This window comes from Tachysurus fulvidraco, chromosome 9 (genome assembly GCF_022655615.1).
Source record: "Tachysurus fulvidraco isolate hzauxx_2018 chromosome 9, HZAU_PFXX_2.0, whole genome shotgun sequence".
Lineage (NCBI taxonomy): Eukaryota > Metazoa > Chordata > Actinopteri > Siluriformes > Bagridae > Tachysurus > Tachysurus fulvidraco.
The window spans coordinates 16,966,502-16,987,165 of record NC_062526.1 but is presented as its reverse complement, the minus strand read 5'-3'; the positions used below and the strand labels follow the sequence as shown (position 1 = coordinate 16,987,165).

At 37.1% G+C, this 20,664-nt stretch overlaps 5 protein-coding genes and 1 pseudogene across 6 annotated transcripts in view; all 6 read left to right on the top strand.

The window, feature by feature from the left end:
- Nucleotides 1–855: 855 nt before the first annotated feature.
- LOC113638670 (polyubiquitin-like) lies at nt 856–3,329 on the top strand. The gene is made up of 2 exons (XM_027140061.2): nt 856–992; nt 2,465–3,329. Exon 2 carries the CDS (start codon nt 2,485–2,487, stop codon nt 2,956–2,958), a length of 474 nt encoding a protein of 157 aa, XP_026995862.1. The 5' UTR covers nt 856–992; nt 2,465–2,484; the 3' UTR covers nt 2,959–3,329.
- The window catches only part of LOC125145425 (polyubiquitin-like), a 30,298-nt gene continuing 10,530 nt past the window's right edge, over nt 897–20,664 (top strand). Inside the window, exon 1 of the mRNA XM_047818089.1 lies at nt 897–992. The gene's annotated coding sequence lies outside the window, so the exon portion shown is untranslated. The remainder of the gene's footprint in view (nt 993–20,664) is intronic.
- On the top strand, nt 904–16,997 carry LOC113638705 (polyubiquitin 12-like). Of its 2 annotated transcripts, none has more exons than XM_047818087.1 (2): nt 904–992; nt 16,421–16,997. In XM_047818087.1, exon 2 carries the CDS (start codon nt 16,441–16,443, stop codon nt 16,912–16,914), a length of 474 nt encoding a protein of 157 aa, XP_047674043.1. In that variant the 5' UTR covers nt 904–992; nt 16,421–16,440; the 3' UTR covers nt 16,915–16,997. The 2 variants fall into 2 exon arrangements, with proteins under 2 accessions (XP_047674043.1, XP_026995930.1); XM_027140129.2 differs by lacking the exon at nt 904–992 and adding an exon at nt 15,653–15,797.
- Nucleotides 8,406–9,989, top strand: LOC113638769 (polyubiquitin-like). The gene is made up of 2 exons (XM_027140245.2): nt 8,406–8,552; nt 9,030–9,989. Exon 2 carries the CDS (start codon nt 9,050–9,052, stop codon nt 9,515–9,517), a length of 468 nt encoding a protein of 155 aa, XP_026996046.2. The 5' UTR covers nt 8,406–8,552; nt 9,030–9,049; the 3' UTR covers nt 9,518–9,989.
- The window catches only part of LOC113638717 (polyubiquitin-like), a 58,906-nt gene continuing 46,699 nt past the window's right edge, over nt 8,458–20,664 (top strand). The window contains exon 1 of the mRNA XM_047818096.1: nt 8,458–8,552. The gene's annotated coding sequence lies outside the window, so the exon portion shown is untranslated. The remainder of the gene's footprint in view (nt 8,553–20,664) is intronic.
- LOC113639247 overlaps nt 19,470–20,664 on the top strand; it is a 3,128-nt pseudogene continuing 1,933 nt past the window's right edge.

Here is a 20,664-nt window from a genome sequence, read left to right as displayed (position 1 = left end):
GCAGGTCAGGGAGCTCAGTGTGGATGATGTATTCAGCTGACCGCACCACCCTCTGGAGGGCTTGCCTGTCCTGCATGGTGCTGTTCCCGGATACAGGAAGTGATGTTACCTATTAGGATGCTCTCAGTGGTGCAGGTTTAGAAAGTCTTTAGCACCTGAGAGGGTAGTTTGAAGTCCCTTAAGCGTCTCAGATGGTACAGAGCAGTTGGTATGACCACTCCTGCTTTGTGCTGAAGTCCAGTATCAACGTCTTAGTCTTGCTGACATTCAGGAGAAGATTGTTCTCCTGGCACCATCTCTCCAGGATTTAGTCTCCTGTAGGTAGGCCGTCTCATCGTTGTTGGAGATCAGGCCCACCACAACAGTGTCGTCAGCAAACTTGATAATGGTGGTGTAGCTGGATGTGGCCACACAGTCATATGTGTACAGTGTACAGCAGGGGGCTCAGAACACAACCCTGGGGAGCTCAAGTGCTCCAGTGCTGATTTGTAGTCCACAAACAGCATTTTATTATTATTGTTATTGTTGTTGTTGTTGCTGTAAACAAAAAGTAGATAACTTTCATTATATTCAAAAATGAAGATTAAAAACATTTTAATGCCTTTTTGTGTACAGAAATAGTGAAAATAGAATTTATTATCGTCTCGTTTAGTTCAGTCTGAGGTACAAAGAAACGTCCAGTTAATGAACAACAGAAAGTGTTTTGTTTATGTTTCTGCCTCTGATGATGTCCGAAAATCGAAAGTGAGAATCTGCATTAAACCTCGGAAAGCAAAACCTAACGGAGGGCGGGCTGTGCTTCTCTCCTATTGGTTAGAGACATGAGCACTCGCTCATCTCCCATTGGTCGTCATGCTGATAATGGGCGTGTCTGTTAGACTATATTAGGAACCACGGTCAGCTGCAGGGAGCGTTGTCTGGGTTTGTATCTGATGCTCGAGGACGTAAAGAGAAAAAGACATTTGAGGACAAATACATCACCTGTAAAGGAGGTAAGTTTAACTTGGTTTCAAATATTGTACTTTTAAATAATATGCGCGGTTCACAATGAGAGCAGCTGAATAAACTTATTAAGATGGAAAATGATCAGTGATAAAATATGAAAGAAAAAGTTTTCTGAATGTTTGGTGAGCTGAAGGTAAAAAATGTAATAGAAGGTTATAACCACCATTAATATCAAAAGTGTCTTTTGCTCCTTTTCAGTAACTGTAGCTTTCCTTATCACCGTGTGAAATGGTTATCTTCCTACTGTATATAAAACTCCACTTGGAAATATAGATTTAATGCACCATAACATATTTATGGTGCATAATTTAAGTGTAATTATTTTTTAGAGCCACATCATATATACAACTTTCACGCTAAAGGTGATAAAAAGTGTACACTTGAGGGTACCATCCGGGTTCCAATCCCAAACTCTGCTGGCAGACATTTTACATCTATGCCACTTGACTTGATTGATCTAGTTACATGTTTCATTACTTCCATTTTCAAAATACACTAATTTCAATTTTATATAGTTGGGGATGTGGTAATTAATTCATGTGGTTAGCGTTACAGACATCCCAAGTGTCCCGGAAGTTCCGGGAGTCTCCCGCATATTGATAGCGGCTCCCTGATGCCCGCAAATTAGTTAAAATCTCTCGGAATCTAGAGCGAGCGAGCAAGAGCGCGCATGCGCGACAGAGACTGCGCTCCACACCTTGTAGCGCGCGCACGGCAGCAGACCTGTTTAAAGTTGCAATGGAATATAAATAAAAGCAGTTTACATAAATAGCGCTTTTCAGTTAAGGCGGCCCACCTAAGCTCGGAAGCCCTACTGCCTTAACTAGGTAGTCCAAAAAAATAAAAAATTCCGCTGTACAAAAGGCCGTCAAGTGCATCTCGGAGAATAGCGCAGACGCGCTTCACACCGCGAGCGCGCACGCGCGCCACACGGCCGAAATGAGAGAAAGACGTGGTCCGTCACCGTCTGTCTAGCCAGTTGATAAAACGCGTGTCCGTAAAATTTTGAATGTTTTGCACTTTCTTATTTATTATTATATGTTATTTAAATTTTATAGTGTTAAATAAATAATTGTTAAATGTAGTACAGAGTCTGTGGTCTATCTCGCAAAGAAGCGCCTCCCCGCCGCTAGCCCGCCCACCCGCCGAACCCTAACGCCTTATCTAACAAATTTTCTGCGGGAAACCCTGACTAGTATAAGCAACTTATATAAATAGTAAAAGTGCTCTACGTATTTTAATATAATTAACAAATAATTACGTAACACTTTACCCCTCTTTTTTTTGGGGGGGGGGGGGGGGTGCTCCGGAATACCTCCCTGAAAATACTCTTTTCAGGTTGGGATGTCTGTTATAATCACATGATTGGTGCTCATAAGCTTCTATTAGCCTTGTAACTTAAGTGCAAAAAGTTTCTTAAATGACACTAATCTGCTTTTATTGTTTTATTTTTGCAAAGGTCATTAAGAAGAGGATATTATGGAGCTCATCATCAAAGTCCTGAGTGGGGAAACAAAGACTGTGCAAGTGAATCCAGGTGACACGATTGGTGCACTCAAGCAAAAAGTCGCCCAAATCTTTAATGCAAGACCTTCACGGCTGAAGCTTTCTGTCACCAATGGGTGTGTCGTGCAGCTGGACAACGACCAGGAGACTGTGAGCAATTATGGTCTGAGTTCAGGGGCCACGGTGATGCTGCTGATCTCCATGACTCCCGTGCCGCTTCAGGTGTTTGTGAAGAATGAGAAGGGACAGATGAAGACATATGACGTCACTGACGACGAAACTGTTGATCAGTTGATGAAAAAGGTACGCCAAAAAGAAGGAGCACCAGAGGACCAGCAGCGGCTGATCTACAGCGGTCGACAGCTCGAATCTGGCAGGAAGCTGCAGGATTACGGCATTGTTTCTGGAAGCACCATTCATATGACCCTCCGTCTGCGTGGAGGCTGATGGGACAAACACTTGGAGATCATTTTATCCTAAAAAATAATTTAATGTGATTCCTTTTGTAATGTCTGTTACTTTCTAATTGCACTCAATTGATTCTCTTTTTCGGATAGTTTTTTTGAGTCATTTTCTGCAGTATTCTTTCTTATTCCAGTATCCAAAACTTTCCAATATTCATTCGATTGTATTACATTTGCTTGCTTCAACAGTTACATTTTTGCTTTTAGAATATTTAATATATATTATTTATTCATTTATTTTTTTGTGTGTAATTGCTATCTGGGCAAACACTCAGCTGTTAAAATATTACAGTAAAATGTGATAACTGTTTTTAAATGAAATAAATAAAGCTGAATTTAATTTTAACAACAGTACATATTTATAGTGATGTTTTTATTAAATATATTACACTGCTACATGATTATCTTGGTCTGTATGAGCAAACATTAACATGTATCAACAATTTTTGTGGCTATATTAACACATTACATTAACAATAAATGTATTGTTTTATATGAACAAATTGCTTGGACTCACACTATATAAACAAGGAGCCAACCTTGAAGTTGCAACATGTAATTTTCCTGCCAACAACTGAAACAAAAAACTAAACTCGCATTATCAACTCGAAACTTGGGGTAGTCTTCTCAACTGCCAGTGCATTTCATGTTTACAGATTGAAGTCAAGTCATCTTGGCTGCTCACACTGAAGAGTTTTAGATCAGTTAGATCAGGCTTTAGATCAGTTAATAAACACACCGTACTTGGTTAAATCTATAACATTGACCACACTAATCACTGTTTTGAGCAGATAATCATCATCATTTGACTTATCACTTATGTTAGCTGACTAGTTGCTAAGCTACCTGCTATTGCCTGCTGTTGTTGCTTTGCTGAGATTTGTTGAATAAATGTTTGCTGTTCTGTGTAGCAGGACAGAACCATTAGCCTCACAGGTTTAACATTATAAAAACATCCTATTTGTTTGACCTGACATAGTTTATGAAACTTATGTTAACATGTTGTTATAGCAGTATATATTAGACATCAGGATCACCACCAAAAACACACCATTTAAAAGACCATTGTTTCTGTCTCATAAAAACCTATTGTGATGATTTATGCATTTATGCATAAAAGCATTATGCTGTTATTGTCCTTGTAACTTCAGTACAAAATTTAAAACATTTCAACATTTCAAAATTGAAAACACAGGTCATTAAGAAGTGGATATGATGAAGCTCATCATCAATGTCCTGAGTGGGGAAACGTGGACATGAACGTCAATCCAAACTGGTGAACTCGAGCAACAAATTGACCCAATTTTTAAAGCAAAAACTTCACAGCTGAAGCTTTCTATTACCAGTGGGTGAAACCTACAGCTGGATCATGACCAGAAGATGGTATGAGAACGAGGTCTGAGTTCAGGATCCACTGTGATGGTCATCACGAGCGCCATAGAGATTCACTTTCTTCACAAAGTCCCAGTTATAATGGATTTCTCTGAAATGGAAATGGAGCCTGGGATGTGGGAGTAACCATCTAAATAAAAGTAGTTGTTTAGGTCCTGGTTAAAGAAGTTTAACAAACGTTTTGAATAATATTAATAGACAAAATCGATATCTGTAACAAAAGAGATCAGCCTGGAATCATTCTGAGGTAAAAAACAACAACAACAACAACAACAAAAAAACAAAAACATAAAAACATCAGAAATTGTTCGATAACTTCAGTACACCAAGTAATACTAGTAATATTAGTCCAGCACCATGGACTAAACTAAATATATATAAATATCTGAAAAAAGAATCACCAGTATATACATATGTGTGTAGTATATTTATATATGTGGAACATATATAAATATATGTGGAACATTCCAGAAGGTGTAACATGAGGAGATTAGCTGACTTTCCCCGAGCCTTCACTTCAAACATCATTCCAATTATAATTCATCTATTTTCCCCTAAACTGAAACTTTTAATTCCTGCACTAAAGCACAGGAAACTTTCCAGAGTTTTTTTTTTCATTCTCAGGGACTTGGACATGTTGTGTATGACGGCGACGTGGATCGGTGTTGGTGAGTCAAGTGTATTTTCAGAAGTCGTACCTCAGAATTGTACGTATTTTAATGCTCCACGGCTTATGGGTCGAGAAGGTGGAGTAGCAATTATTTTTAAAGAACACTTAAACTGTCGTCATCTGTCTGCTTACTCCTATTACAGCTTCGAAGTCAGTATTTTTGAACTAAGCTTGAGTTATTCAGTGTTGTGTGCTGTTGTCTATTGCCCACCCAAATATAACAAAGACTTTATTGAGGAGTTTTTAGATTTTTTGGCTGAAATTATGCCAAAATATGATCGGGTCTTAATTGTTGGGATTTTCACATCCATGTGTGTTGTCCTGTCAAACCCTTGGCTAAAGCCTTTCTTAATTTGGTGGAGTCTTTTAACTTAACTCAGCTTGTGGCTAGTCCCACACATGTTTGTGGTCGTATCTTAGATTTGGTTTTATCATATGGCTTGCTATTTGGTAATATTGAAGTCGGTGATGCTGTTTTCTCTGATCATTTACCTGTTTTCTTTGAGATATGTATTACCAGTGATCCTAAAGTGACTGCTTCAACCCGTCGCCGTAAAACAATTAATTCTTCAACCATTCAACCATGACAATGACTATTCAAGGTCTTCATACGGCCTTAACACTGATGATCTGACTTCTTTGTTCTCTTCAACTTGTCTTAATATCTTGGATACTGTGGCTCCTTTTAAGATGATTCAAGCAAAACGTAGAACTCAACCATGGCTGAACGCTACGACTCGAACTGTTAGGCTCGAGTGTAGAAGGGCGTAACACCGTTGGAAGAAGGATAAATTGCAGATTTCCTTTGATATTTGAAGGAGAGTCTGCTTATATACCAAAAAACTGTTAAATCTGAGAAATCAAAGTATCTTTCTAGTGTCATCTATAATAACTCCAACAAGCCAGCTGTGCTATTTAGTACAATTAACTTGGTTTTAAACACTCCCCAAGCAGCCTGCCTAGAGCCTTCATCCGAGATGTGTGAGAAACTTTTAGACTTTTTAATTGACAAGATTGAGGCTGTTAGAGCTAATATTTTGCTCCCTTCAACTTTTTCATCCATTCCCACTGAGTGCTCTGCTGTTTTTGACCAGTTTGAGTCGGTGTCTCTTGATTCACTGAAAGAGACCTTTGTTAAAATGAAACCATCCTCATGTGGTATGGATGTTGTCCCTCTCCATCTTCTTGAAGATTCATTTGAAACCATTGGTTCTAAAATTCTTGCTATTATCAATTAGCAGCCTGGCTTTAGGAGTTGTACCTAAATCTTTTAAACATGCAGCTGTGGAATCAGTAGTCAAGAAACCTAATTTGGATCCATCAGTTTTTGCTCAAGGTAGACCTATCTCAAAACTTCCACTATCTCAAACTTCCAATCTCAAACTATTGAAGAAGGTTGTATTTGGACAATTGAAGTCATTTTTAGATTTACATGGTATTCATGAAGTATTTCAGTCTGGTTTTAAAGCACTACACAGCACAGAAACTGCGCTATTGAAGGTTTTTAATGACTTACTACTTGTCACTGACTCTGGTGACTGCACTATATTAATTTTACTGGACCTTTCAGCTGCATTTGATACAGTTGATCATAATATCTTGATTTCATGGCTCGAACAATGTTTTGGTATTAAGGGTACTGCTCTGGAATGGTTTAAATCCTATTTGGCTGAAAGAACTTTTTCGGTTCATCTTAGAGACTATGTCTCCTCAACTGCTATACTCACATGTGGGGTCCCCCAGGGCTCCATTTTGGAGCCTATTCTGTTCTCCCTGTATATGCTCCCATTGGGGCATATTTTTAGGAAATTTGGTATTTCTTTTCATTGTTATGCAGATGACCTGCAAATTTATCTGCCCTTGAATCGCAAAGATACCTGCTCTCTAGTGCCTCTACTGCAGTGCTTTGAAGAAATTTAGACCTGGATGGCACTAAATTTCCTTAATTTTAATGAAAAGAAAACAGAAGTGGTGTTGTTTATGCCAGGGGGAACCTGTGAGTCAGTAGACCTAAATCTCGGAGAGATTAATTTAGTATTTAAATCATGTTTCTTCCAATTGAGACAACTCACCAAGGTGAAACCTTTCCTGTCCTCTAAGGACTTTCAGAGAGTTGTTCATATTTTCATCTGAAGTCACCTTGATTTCTGTAACAGCCTTTATTTAGGTATTAATCAGGCCTCCCTCTCCAGACTGCAAATGGTCCAGAATGCAGCAGCTCGCCTATTGACGGGCACACAAATGCGGGAACATATCACTCCCATTCTCGCGTCTCTTCACAGGTTTCCTGTCCATTATAGGATTCATTTTAAAATATTGGTGCTTGTTTTTAAATCTCTTAATGGGTCAGCGCCAAGTTACTTATCAGATTTGATTAATCTGTATGCTCCGTCAAGAGCACTAAGGTCTTCTGACCATTTTTAACTGTTCCAAGAGTAAAACTGAAGAGCAGGGGGGACCGAGCCTTTGCAGGTGCGGCCCAAAGCTCTGGAACAGTTTGTGTGAATATAATTGTATAAAACACTTTTCTGATAATGTTGCAGACTTTCTGTACAAAGCACAATGTTCTTCTCTCACACCACACACTCTCTCTCTCATACACACACAGATACCTTGACCTTAGCATAACCTCCTCTCCCTGGCACATCTGCTCTGCTTTGTATGAAAGCAGTTATGAAAAACATGATACTGCAGCTGGGAGGTTTCCTGCTTCATGATAACAGTCAAGGTATCTTCCGCTGATACTAGCATTAAGCTCCGCACACACACATTATGCCCATCCTCTTTTTGTACTACTATATATTCATGTTTCACTCAATAAACTTTGGAACTTCTCTTTGAAAGACTGATGCTTGTGTGTTTCATTGATATTTCCCCAAGCGCTTGTGGGGAACGGAAATCGAGCAGGGGTCCGAGCGGCTGTATTTTAGGTTATCCTGCCCAGGCGGCAGATGAAAGAATGGTTACCCTGGCGACAGATGAGAATTCCTTACAGTTTGCCTGTCTATATAAGACAGGCTCAAACACTTGAGGTCTTTAAATCTGCCCTAAAAACTTATTTTTACGGTCTGGCGTTCAATGCCCTGTGAGAGCTGCTTTCTTTTATTGTTTTATTGTGTCTTAAGTATTTTTCTTTTATTTGTGTGTTTGTATTAATAAACCATGTTTACTTTTTGTATGTATATCACTTTGACAAACACTTGTTTTAAAAAAAGTGCTTTATAAATAAACTTGACTTTGACTTTTATTTTCAAAGGTTTTACTTACATAAGGATGTTGAATGGAAACAGAAAGTGACTATGAAGCTGAAAACAAATCCTAATCAAAGGGGCGGGGCCTACTTTCATTTTGCTAGCTCATCTATATCTCCCATTGGTTAACTTGTAGATAAGGGGCGTGGCTGTGGATCTGATGCCCGCTATTAGATTGTGGTTCATGGAAATGAGCCTCAGTTGGGTTAGGTTCTGGGAAAAAAAAGGATACTGAGCACACATAAGTGCATCGTTTACTCAAAGGTATGTTATTCTTAATTTCTTTAATGTGTACTTGAAAAATAAATAGAAATTCTAAAAATGTTAAATATGTATTTTTTAGACAAATTTAAACAGTCATTAATGCAAAGTAAAATAAAGCTGACTGACCTTTATTTGTGTGTTCAATAATAATGTATTATTAATTTTATAGACCAAAATAGTTATTTTATAGGTTGTATAGATGCTTGGAGAGTGTTCTGTTTCTTCTGTTTAATGTTGATAAATCTAATTATAATGTAATAAAAAGTAAAGACTTAACATCACAATAATTATTATTATTTTAAATGCATACATAAAAATATAGAACTATTTGTGCAATGCTAAACAGGGCTAATAATTTTTCATTGCTTGTTATTTAAATTTGTCTCATAGCTTCATAAAAAGATCATGAAACTATATTTCTGGCTTATTGATGATATGTCAAGTAGAATATTAGAATATATTTTATTTTACACACAGGTCATCAACAGGGGAAAACAATGGAACTCATCATCAAAGACATAAGTGGAACAACGCAGCTTGTGAATGTGCTGCCAAGTACCACCATTGGTGAACTGAAACAGCATATTGCCCCTCACTTTGGGGCAAGAGCCTCACGCCTGAAGCTTTCAGCCCTCAGTGGTCAGATCCTGGACAATGATCAGATGACCGTGAGCCAATACAGTCTGAGTTCAGGATCCACCGTGATGCTCCTGATCTCCACAAGCCCCGTGCCCTTTCAGGTGTTTGTGAAGAATGAGAAGGGACAGATGAGGACATATGACATCACTGATGAAGTAACCATTGATCAGTTGATGACGAATATCTACCAGAAAGAGCGAACACCAGTGGACCAGCAGCGGCTGATCTACAATGGACAACAGCTCCAGTGTGGCAATAAACTGCAGGATTATGGCATTGGTCCAGAAAGTACCATTTTTATGACCCTCCGTCTGCGTGGAGGCTGATGAGACAAAAAACACCTGGACATCATGTTTGTCCTATTTAACACCACAGAACAAAATATTAAAATAATAATGATAATAATAATAATAGTAAAAGTACTGTGTATGTTGCATGACTGATTCAGATACAGTCGTCTCATTCTCATATTTAACCCCCAAGTAATCACATCTGGACACCTATTTACTTCTCTTTCCTGACACACTTCTGTAGATGCTTTAGACACACACAGAAAATTATCTTAATGGTCAAATTTATTTTTTGATTTATTTATTGTTATTATTTATTATTTAATGACATCTGTATAACCATCTTTAGAATATACATAATAATCTACCTTGTTATTTAGTAATAAGACCAAAACATATTTTTGATTTTAAGTGGAAAATGCTGTAACTTAAATATTGTACTCTTGCATTTCTGTGTATTTCTTACTGATACATTCAAATAAAAATAATAAAACTCATATATACATGACTCCATTATGAGATTTTGTGATTAGTGAAAGAAGTTTTTATTGAACATTTAGGAATGTACACAATTTATAGAATATGTTATTTTTTGTTTTGGTCAGCACATAAAGACACAGTTACTTATTTCTTGTAATAATGATGAATAAAATAAATATAAATATGACATCACAAATACACACACACACACACACACACACACACACACACACACACACACACACACACACACACACACACACACACACACACACACACACACACACACACACACACAGACATCTGCTGGACACTAAAAGACTCTTACACTTTGTCAGCACCAATTGTAAACTTCAGCTAGCTGTAATGTACAAATGCACTGGTTTGATTTTTCCTCCTAAAACATGTCAGTATGTTTATTAAGATAAAGTCCATATGTAAAACATTCAGATTCATGTCATCTATCTTCTATGTGGTTGGGTTTGTTTAGATGTTTTGGATTTTTAGAGTCCAGTGGGGTTTAATGTGGTGTTACGTCACTCTCAGGAGAATCTAAACAATCAAAACAACTCAAACTGTTTTACTGATGAAACCAACACAATATGAATACATTTTATTAATAGGGTATTTAGTAACCACAGAATATAAATAGAACAGCACATAATATTTAAAGAACTTCAAAATTGAATGTATTATTACAAAATCTCTATTAACTGAATTCAGCAGCTGCATGACTACTTACACTGAGTTTATTACATTAAGTTTTTTTATCTTATCTCAGTACTTTTACTTTTAACTGCAAACAGTGCAGGACAAAGACAAAAGACAAAAAGACAGTGCAGGACAAAAGACAGTGCAAAGAAAAAATACAAGAATGCTTCGGTACCTTTTTCCAGACAGCAGGAGGGTGAAGAGTGTGTGTGAGGGATGTGTGAGGTCATACACAATGCCGTTGGCCTTGCGGATGCAGTGTGTTCTTAAAATGTACATGACAGAAGGAAGAGAGACTCCAATGATCTTCTCAGCTGTCCTCACTATCTGCTGCAGGGTCTTGTGACCTGAGATGGTGCAGTTCCCAAACCAGACAGTGATGCAGCTGCTCAGAATGCTCTCAATGGTCCTTCTGTAGAACGTAGTCAGTACTGAGGGAGGAAGATGGGATTCTCTCAGCTTTCATAAGAAGTAGAGACGCTGTTGGGCTTTATTGGTGATGGAGCTGGTGTTGAGTGACCAGGTAAAATTCTCCACTAGGTATTGACTCTTGACAATCTCTACAGGTGATCTGTCGATGTTCAGTGGAGAGTTGTTATTAATCTAATAATCTAATCAGACACCTTCATTAAAAAAACATTTACATTTGCATTTTGGTCATCTGGCGGAAGCCTTTATCCAAAGTGATTTAAAGAAGTCCTTTTAAAGTCTCTATGAATGAATCCATCCTGATACTGATCTGATATGTAAGATGGAGGTTGTCCATTTTTGGCTTTGTAGGCCAGCATCAGTGCTTGGAATCTGATGCGTGCAGCTACAGGAAGCCAGTGAAGAGAGTGCAGCAGGTGGGTGTTGTGGGAGAAGTTATTTTGGATCATTTGAAGAGGTCGAATTGTGTCAGCAAAGAACAGTGACAAATCAAGCACTTCGGTGGCCTGTGTGTGACCGAAGGGGAGATCAGCAAGTTGTCCACAGAGATCACTCTCCAGGCCTGAGGATGAATCACCTGAGATGATCATCAATTCTCCCTCAAGTATTGATATCCCCCTCCTCTGGATCAGTTGCTCTAGAACATCTTCAGTCCCCAATCAGAAAGACAGGATGAATTACAGGAAGTCACACAGAGTTTTTTGTGAACAAAATAATCAGGAATAATGATAAACTTCTTTGGGTACCAGAAAGGTGTCAGTGACTAAAACAGGGGTTATGAGATAATGAAATTAAAGGTATATAATTGTTCATGAATATGTCATTGCAGAGATGATGCAATACAGAAATAAGAAAAAATGATGTTATTATCACCTATGAATGCGTATTGGGCATTCAGAAAAAACAGTGAAACCTGAAAATGGTCTGTTTTTCTTCCTAAAAGAAAATCTTTACGCATGCCACATGTAGAAATACACCTTCTATGCAGCTGCAAATTTAGGTATCAAAAATTTATTTTTATTTATTAAATAGTTTTTTTTTTCTGTTTGTGTAAAGTCTAAGATGAAGGACAACAACACTATATTAAAAGGTCTTCTTTTTATCCACATTTTCTTTTCAGTTCACATCAGCAATTGAATTTACAAATGTTTATAATCTGTCAGATAATTAGAATGTTGAGTCTCAAGATAGGCGAATATTCTTAAAGTCAATTCTAAAATTAGTTATTCAATACATACGACTCGTGATTTTTGTGCATGAAATATTTTTTTAAATATTTTTTGTGAGTATGTTGATATATGATGTGGTCTTATAAACTTAAGTAAGGAGTAATGCAGGGCTTGAATCGAACTGAAGAGATTTAATCACTGTAGCAGTTAATTACTGGTTAACTGATGGGACATGAAAAAATAAGCAAAGAAATCTCATACCTTACTGTAAAAAAAGCTTTACTGAAGCAGCAGAGTGAATCCTTGTTGCAGACCGAACTCACAATTACTGGGAAGAAATGTAACCTGTAGCTTAGCAGAAAAACTCGAACAAAAGCTACACAGAAATAACAATAGACTGACTTGATTTAAATAAGAACACAAGTTTAGGAGAATCTTTTGCGTAACCTGCTAGTCTTTTGGTCCTAATAAAAAGATAAATAACCAAAAGAAGAATATCAATCTTATAAAAACCCTGAACCTCCACTAGGTGTTGTAGCCTGATTACCTTTAGCAATATACAAAACTACTTTCTACTCTATTGTAGAGCTATTCCACCTAAGACTACGCTCATACTGTCATTACGGTTTTGAATGGCTTCATATCCTTCATAGTTGGAAAATCTGCATTTTACCCAAGATAAAAGCCTAAATAAACTATAATAACTGAAGGAAATTTAAATAGTATCTCTAGATACTTGATATGTATTTTAAAAAAATGTTAAAAAATCCATCCTTGTTTATCTAGATATCATTGATATTGTAGATATAACATTTTGTATATTGTTTCACATATAATAGAAATGTCTTCAGGTAACATGATTTTTGTCCTGGCACTTTTGGTCAAGTTAATTTTTTCCTGTTTTGTTCTACAGCCTACTTAAGTCGGAGTTGGACAGACTTGCTCTTTAGTTGGTGAGATGCTCTTGTAGACTTTGGCAACCAGGAAGGTGTTGAGTGTCTGGAGAAATACATCCGCTTCACTGATCAGCTCCATGTCGTTGGCACGGATGGTGTGGAACCAATGGATTCTGTTCAAGAGGACAGGTGTGTGTGTGTGTGTGTGTGTGTGTGTGTGTGTGTGCGTGCGTGCGTGCGTGCGTGCGTGCGTGCGTGCGTGCGTGCGTGCGTGCGTGCGTGTGTGCGTGTGTGTGTGTGTTATATTTTTACTCAAATACATTGAAGTACACTTTTTCAGGCACTAAGCAATAACAACAAATTTAAAAAAGTGTGTGTCAGTAAAAGAGATTTCCTTGGAATGTCACATTGATTCAGATTTATTTCATAGCTCAATATCAGTATCTTTTAAAAAAATGAAAATTTGTTGTAATTATTATTATAGTGTTATTTTGCAATAAGTGTGATAAGGCACAGATCCAAGAGAGTTTGTCTTTGTGTCTTAGAGCTTTGTATCTGAGAGAAGACACAGTAACTGAGGGAAACTGCGCAGAGGAACTTCTTCGACGCTCCAGAATCACAGAGGAGGAATATTTTGTAGCACCTCCAGGTCAGCAAACTAAACTCAATCACACACACACACACACACACACACACACACACACACACACACACACACACACACACACACACACACACACACACACACACACACACACACACACACACACACACACAGGTTCATATTCAAGCCATATGTTCTCTTATGCTAAAATTATTTATCTCACATCAGAGCTTTATGTGCTTAGAAAAGAGAAATATCTTAAAAAGTCTGGAAAGATTTAGGAGTTATAAACAAGATGATGATAAAATATCCAAATACAAAGAGGTGAAATTTGTAAGTTAAATCTTAATTATTTAATTGCTGACTAAATAATCTTGGGGAATCTTGGAATTTCTGGACAAATGAAACAGATCCTTTATTTCCTGGTGTTGTGTTTTGATTTCCTTTCTGAAGCCACCTACTGGCACCTTCTCTATTGTGCAATAACAGTCCCAGCTCAGGAATGTGTTGCGTGGATCGTTTAAACTGGAATTCCCCTTCACGTCACCATTACCTTTACACCTAATTTCACTTTCCTTTCTCCAGCACACCTGTAAAATACACAAAGCAGAAACCAACTGTGCTGCTGGCAGTAATAATTCAAAACAAACACTTTCCTTTCTTCTCCAATAGGAAACATCCCTCTTCCGAAGACAGAGGAGTGAACCACCATGCTGAAGCACTCAGAGCTCTGAGATCAAAAATATCCAGTGAGACAAACTGTTCCAATAAACATGTTCCTACTTAATCTTACTGCTCTATACATTAACACACATGATCACTGATTAAGTTTTAGTTATTACTGTATACAGGTCAGGTTCAAGGTGAATGTGGAGTTGATCACTGGGGTTTAATTATAAATGACCTTCTTAGCACAGATTTATGTCAAAAAACACATAATAATAATAAAAAACAAAAAAGATACTGAAGGATATTGCATAATAAAATGTCACCTTTTTATTCCAGCCATAGAGCTTTTACTTTTCTTTTCCTGAAATTCATACTCCAGAGTACATTATGTCCTAGTTGACTTCTGATTAATATTTTGCAATTGATCAATCTAAAGTTTAATTTAATAATAATTATGAGTACGCAGTAACTACTCATTAATCTCACAGTTACCAGAAATAATTGTCTGACCTTTAGGCAGTTTTGTTTCACAGTAATATGAACTGACACACCTGTGAAAGATTACCTGACAATAAATGAGTCATTAACATGAAGAATGTTTTTAAGAATAGATCGACATGATGCCAAAAGCTATGAAGCCAGCATGTTTACTACTGTTACTTACCCTGATTGTAAGTAAATATCTCTAGATATGAACAGATGAAGTGCTGCTAGGGGTCAGATTTTCATGTATAATGTACATATAATAACAAAATACATATATTCAGATATAAGTGATGTTATCATTTAAATATAGTTAGTACACTAACACGCAACTATATGATTAACTTTTTAATAATGTCTATGCAGGGCTGGATATTATTATTATTATTATTATTATTATTGTTGTTGTTGTTATTGTTGTTGTTGTTGCTGTAAACAAAAAGTAGATAACTTTTATTATATTCAAAAATGAAGATTAAAAACATTTTAATGCCTTTTTGTGTACAGAAATAGTGAAAATAGCATTTATTATCGTCTCTTTAGTTCAGTCTGAGGTACAAAGAAACGTCCAGTTAATGAACAACAGAAAGTGTTTTGTTTATGTTTCTGCCTCTGATGATGTCCGAAAATCGAAAGTGAGAATCTGCATTAAACCTCGGAAAGCAAAACCTAACGGAGGGCGGGCTGTGCTTCTCTCCTATTGGTTAGAGACATGAGCACTCGCTCATCTCCCATTGGTCGTCATGCTGATAATGGGCGTGTCTGTTAGACTATATTAGGACCCGCGGTCAGCTGTAGGGAGCGTTGTCTGGGTTTGTATCTGATGCTCGAGGAGAAAAAGACATTTGAGGACAAATACATCACCTGTAAAGGAGGTAAGTTTAACTTGGTTTCAAATATTGTACTTTTAAATAATATGCGCGCTTCACAATGCGAGCAGCTGAATAAACTTATTAAGATGGCAAATAATCAGTGTTAAAATATGAAGGAAAAAGTTTTCTGAATGTTTGATGAGCTGAAGGTAAAAAATGTAATAGAAGGTTATAACTATCATTATTATCAAAAGTATTTATATTAATATAAAAAGTTTTGTTCCTTTTCAGTAACTGTAGCTTTCCACTGGGTGATGTGGTTATCTTCTGATTGTATATAAAACTCCACTTGGAAATATAGATTTAATGCACCATAACATATCTATGGCACATCATTTAAGTGTAATTATCTTTTAGAGCCACATCATATATACAACGTTCACGCTAAAGGTGATAAAAAGTGTACACTTGAGAGTACAGTACCATCCGTGTTCCAGCCCATGTACATGACATAGCTGTAAACTCTGCTGGCAGACATTTTACATCCCCAGTCACTTTACTTGATTGATCTAGTTACATGTTAATCACATGAATAGTGCTCATAAGCTTCCATTAGCCTTGTAACTTAAGTGCAAAAAGTTCCTTAAATGACACAAATCTGCTTTTATTTTTTATTTTTTGCAAAGGTCATTAAGAAGAGGATATTATGGAGCTCATCATCAAAGTCCTGAGTGGGGAAACAAAGACCGTGAAAGTGAATCCAGGTGACACGATTGGTGCACTCAAGCAAAAAGTCGCCCAAATCTTTAATGCAAGACCTTCACGGCTGAGGCTTTCTGTCACCAATGGGTGTGTCGTGCAGCTGGACAATGACCAGGAGACTGTGAGCAGTTATGGTCTGAGTTCAGGGGCCACGGTGATGCTGCTGATCTCCAATTCTCCCGTGCCGCTTCAGGTGTTTGTGAAGAATGAGAAGGGACAGATGAAGACATATGACATCACTGACGATGAAACTGTTGATCAGTTGATGAAAAAGGTACGCCAAAAAGATAGAGTACCAGAGGACCAGCAGCGGCTGATCTACAGCGGTCGACAGCTTGAATCTGGCAGGAAGCTGCAGGATTACGGCATTGTTTCTGGAAGCACCATTCATATGACCCTCCGTCTGCGTGGAGGCTGATGGGACAAACACTTGGAGATCATTTTAGCTTAAAAATTAATTTAATGTGATTCCTTTTGTGATGTCTGTTACTTTCTAATTGCCCTCAATTGATTCTCCTTTTTGAATAGATTTTTTTGACTAATTTTCTGCAGTAATCTTTCTTATTCCAGTTTCCAAAACTTTACAATATTCATACAATTGTTTTAAGTTTGCTTGCTTCAACAGTCACATTTTACTTTTAGAATATTTAATTAGCACATAGTAGAAATAATTTAAGAATAATGTAAATATATACATATATATATATATTGATTTTTGTGTAATTGCTAACTGGGCAAACATGTCAGCTGTTAAAAGATTACAGAAAATATGATAAAATAACTGATTTTAAATTGTTAATAACTTGCTGTAATACTATAAAAGATTTAAATAACTGTGATAGTTTATTTTGTTATGGGTCTTATAGGAAAATTCAATTAATTTCTATTTAAATACAAATATGTATTAAAATGGTTGAATTTCTGAGCCTTGATTTATTTATTTTTTTTGTGAATCTTTGGCAGTGACACAAGATAGATATTTATTATAATATTAGACTAGTAATGTTGATAAGCTGATTACAACTCATATATTTATGTAATATAAGATTATATATATTATATTATGTATTAAATTTATTTATTGATTTATTTATTGTTATTATTTATTATTTAATGACACCTGTATAACCATCTTTATAATATACATAATAATCTACCTTGTTGTTTAGTAACAAGACCAAAACATACTTTTGATTTTAAGTGGAAAATGGTGTAACTTAAATATTGTACTCTTGCTTTTCTGTGTATTTCTTACTGATAAATTCAAATAAAAATAATAATACAAATATTACATACATGTCTCCATAATGAGATTTTGTGATTTGTGAAAGAAGTTTTTTATTGAACATTTAGGAACGTACACAATTTTTAGAAGATGTTATTTTTTGTCTTGGTCAGCACATAAAGACACAGTTACTTGTTTCTGGTAATAATGGTAAATAAAATACATGTAAATATAAAATCACAAATGACTTGGGCGGGGGGGGGGATGGGTCGTCTAATGGTTAGAGAGTCTGACTCCTAACCCTAAGGTTGGGGGTTAGAGTCTCGGGCTGGCCACAACTGAGGTGCCCCTGAGCAAGTCACTGATCCCCCAAAACTCCTCAGGCACCGCTGCACAAATGGCTGCCAATTGCTCCGGGTGTGTGTCATGGTGTGTGTGTTCAACTGCTGTGTGTGTGCACTTTGGATGGGTTAAATGCGGAGAACAAATTCTGAGTATGGGTCACCATACTTAGCCGTATGTCACGTCACTAATAAAATGAGGAAATTGATCGAAAATATTTCACTTTCATCTCTCTCTCTCTCTCTCTCTCTCTCTCTCTCTCTCTCTCTCTCTCTCTCTCTCTCTCTCTCTCTCTCTCTCTCTCTCTTTCTCTCTGACACACACACACTTTCAGACTTACACTTACACTTCTTTGTCAGCTACAATTGTAAACTTGAGTGAGTGTTTGGTGTAAAATAGAGCAGAAATTTCCACACAAATGTAATTTCATTGATCTATTATGCATTTCAAGATAAAGCAAGTGCATTACCCACATCTGTGCTGCTTACATTTTTTAATATTATTATTATTATTATTATTAAAAATCAATTGGAGATGTGTAGGGGTCAGATTTTCATGTATTCAGATCTTTCTTACCACATGGTCCTCATTTTCATCATAACTTTATTTTCTCATTTCTTCACTGGAATTTTGTCACTAGGACACATTTGTAGCTCAGAGCTGCTGCTGCTTCTCTAAAGACAATTAAAGAATAACCCAATTAAAGACAGTGCTGTGCTCATCTCAGCACTCTTAATCACAGCCTGCTCATGCTGAACACTTTCAACACATCCATCATCTCAGGGACTTTATCATCTCAATACTGTTGAATTGAGTCAGTCAATTTAGAGTTGATAAAACTAACTCATTTCAGCTGTTCTGTAACCAAAAACTCAGAGTTTAGATTAGATGACCAGGTTTTGGGCAAAGCTGAAAACTGGACTCATCATTGAGGATGACGCTACTTCTGTACGTTTTAAAGAAGTTACCCTTTTTTCAATTTTAAACAATTTATACAATTATTCACTTGACATGTAGACAAGATTTCCATCAGTGCAGGACAAAAGACAGTGCAAAGAAAAAATACAAGAATGCTTCGGTACCTTTTTCCAGACAGCAGGAGGGTGAAGAGTGTGTGTGAGGGATGTGTGAGGTCATACACAATGCCGTTGGCCTTGCAGATGCAGTGTGTTGTTTAAATGTACATGATAGAGGGAAGAGAGACTCCAATGATCTTCTCAGCTGTCCTCACTATCTGCTGCAGGGTCTTGTGACCTGAGATGGTGCAGTTCCCAAACCAGACAGTGATGCAGCTGCTCAGAATGCTCTCAATGGTCCTTCTGTAGAACGTAGTCAGTACTGAGGGAGGAAGATGGGCTTATCTCAGCTTTCATAAGAAGTAGAGACACTGTTGGGCTTTATTGGTGATGGAGCTGGTGTTGAGTGACCAGGTAAAATTCTCCGCTAGGTATTGACTCTTGACAATCTCTACAGGTGATCTGTCGATGTTCAGTGGAGAGTTGTTATTAATCTAATAATCTAATCAGACACCTTCATTAAAAAACATTTACAGTTGCATTTTGGTCATCTGGCGGAAGACTTTATCCAAAGTGATTTAAAGAAGTCCTTTTAAAGTCTCTATGAATGAATCCATCCTGATATTGATCTGATATGTAAGATGGAGGTTGTCCATTTTTGGCTTTGTAGGCCAGCATCAGTGCTTGGAATCTGATGCGTGCAGCTACAGGAAGCCAGTGAAGAGAGTGCAGCAGGTGGGTGTTGTGGGAGGTTATTTTGGATCATTTGAAGAGGTCGAATTGTGTCATCAGAGAACAGTGACATATCAAGCACTTTGGTGGCCTGTGTGTGATCGAAGGGGAGATCAGCAAGTTGTCCACAGAGATCACTCTCCAGGCCTGAGGATGAATCACCTGAGATGATCATCAATTCTCCCTCAAGTATTGTTAGTCCCCTCCTCTGGTTCAGTTGCTCTAGAACATCTTCAGTCCCCAATCAGAAAGACAAGATGAATTACAGGAAGTCACACAGAGTTTTTTGTGAACAAAATAATCAGGAAATCAGGAATAATGATAAACTTCTTTGGGTGCTGGGTTGGTGTAAAGGGGAATGAGGAGGATGACCATCTGGATAAAGCAAAGATCTGAAATCACCAGAAAGGTGTCAGTGACTAAAAGAGGGGTTATGAGATAATGAAATTAAAGGTATATATTTGTTCAGGAATATGTCACTGCAGAAAGAATTAAATGCAGAAATAAGAAAAAATGTTATTGTCACCTACAGTATGAATGTGTATTTGGCATTCAGCATTAAAACAAAGTCTGCACAAAACAGAGAAACCTGAAACGTAACGGTGTTGAATGTAGACACCCAGAAACAGTTGTACATATCCTTCTGGACTGTGGTGCAACTCACAAATACTGGGAAGAAATGTACTGTAACCTGTAGCTTAGCAGAAAAACTCGAACAAAAGCTACACAGAAATAACAATAGACTGACTTGATTTTAATAAGAACACAAGTTTAGGAGAATCTTTTGCGTAACCTTCTAGTCTTTTGGTTCTAAGAAAAAGATAAATAACCAAAAGAAGTATATCAATAAAAA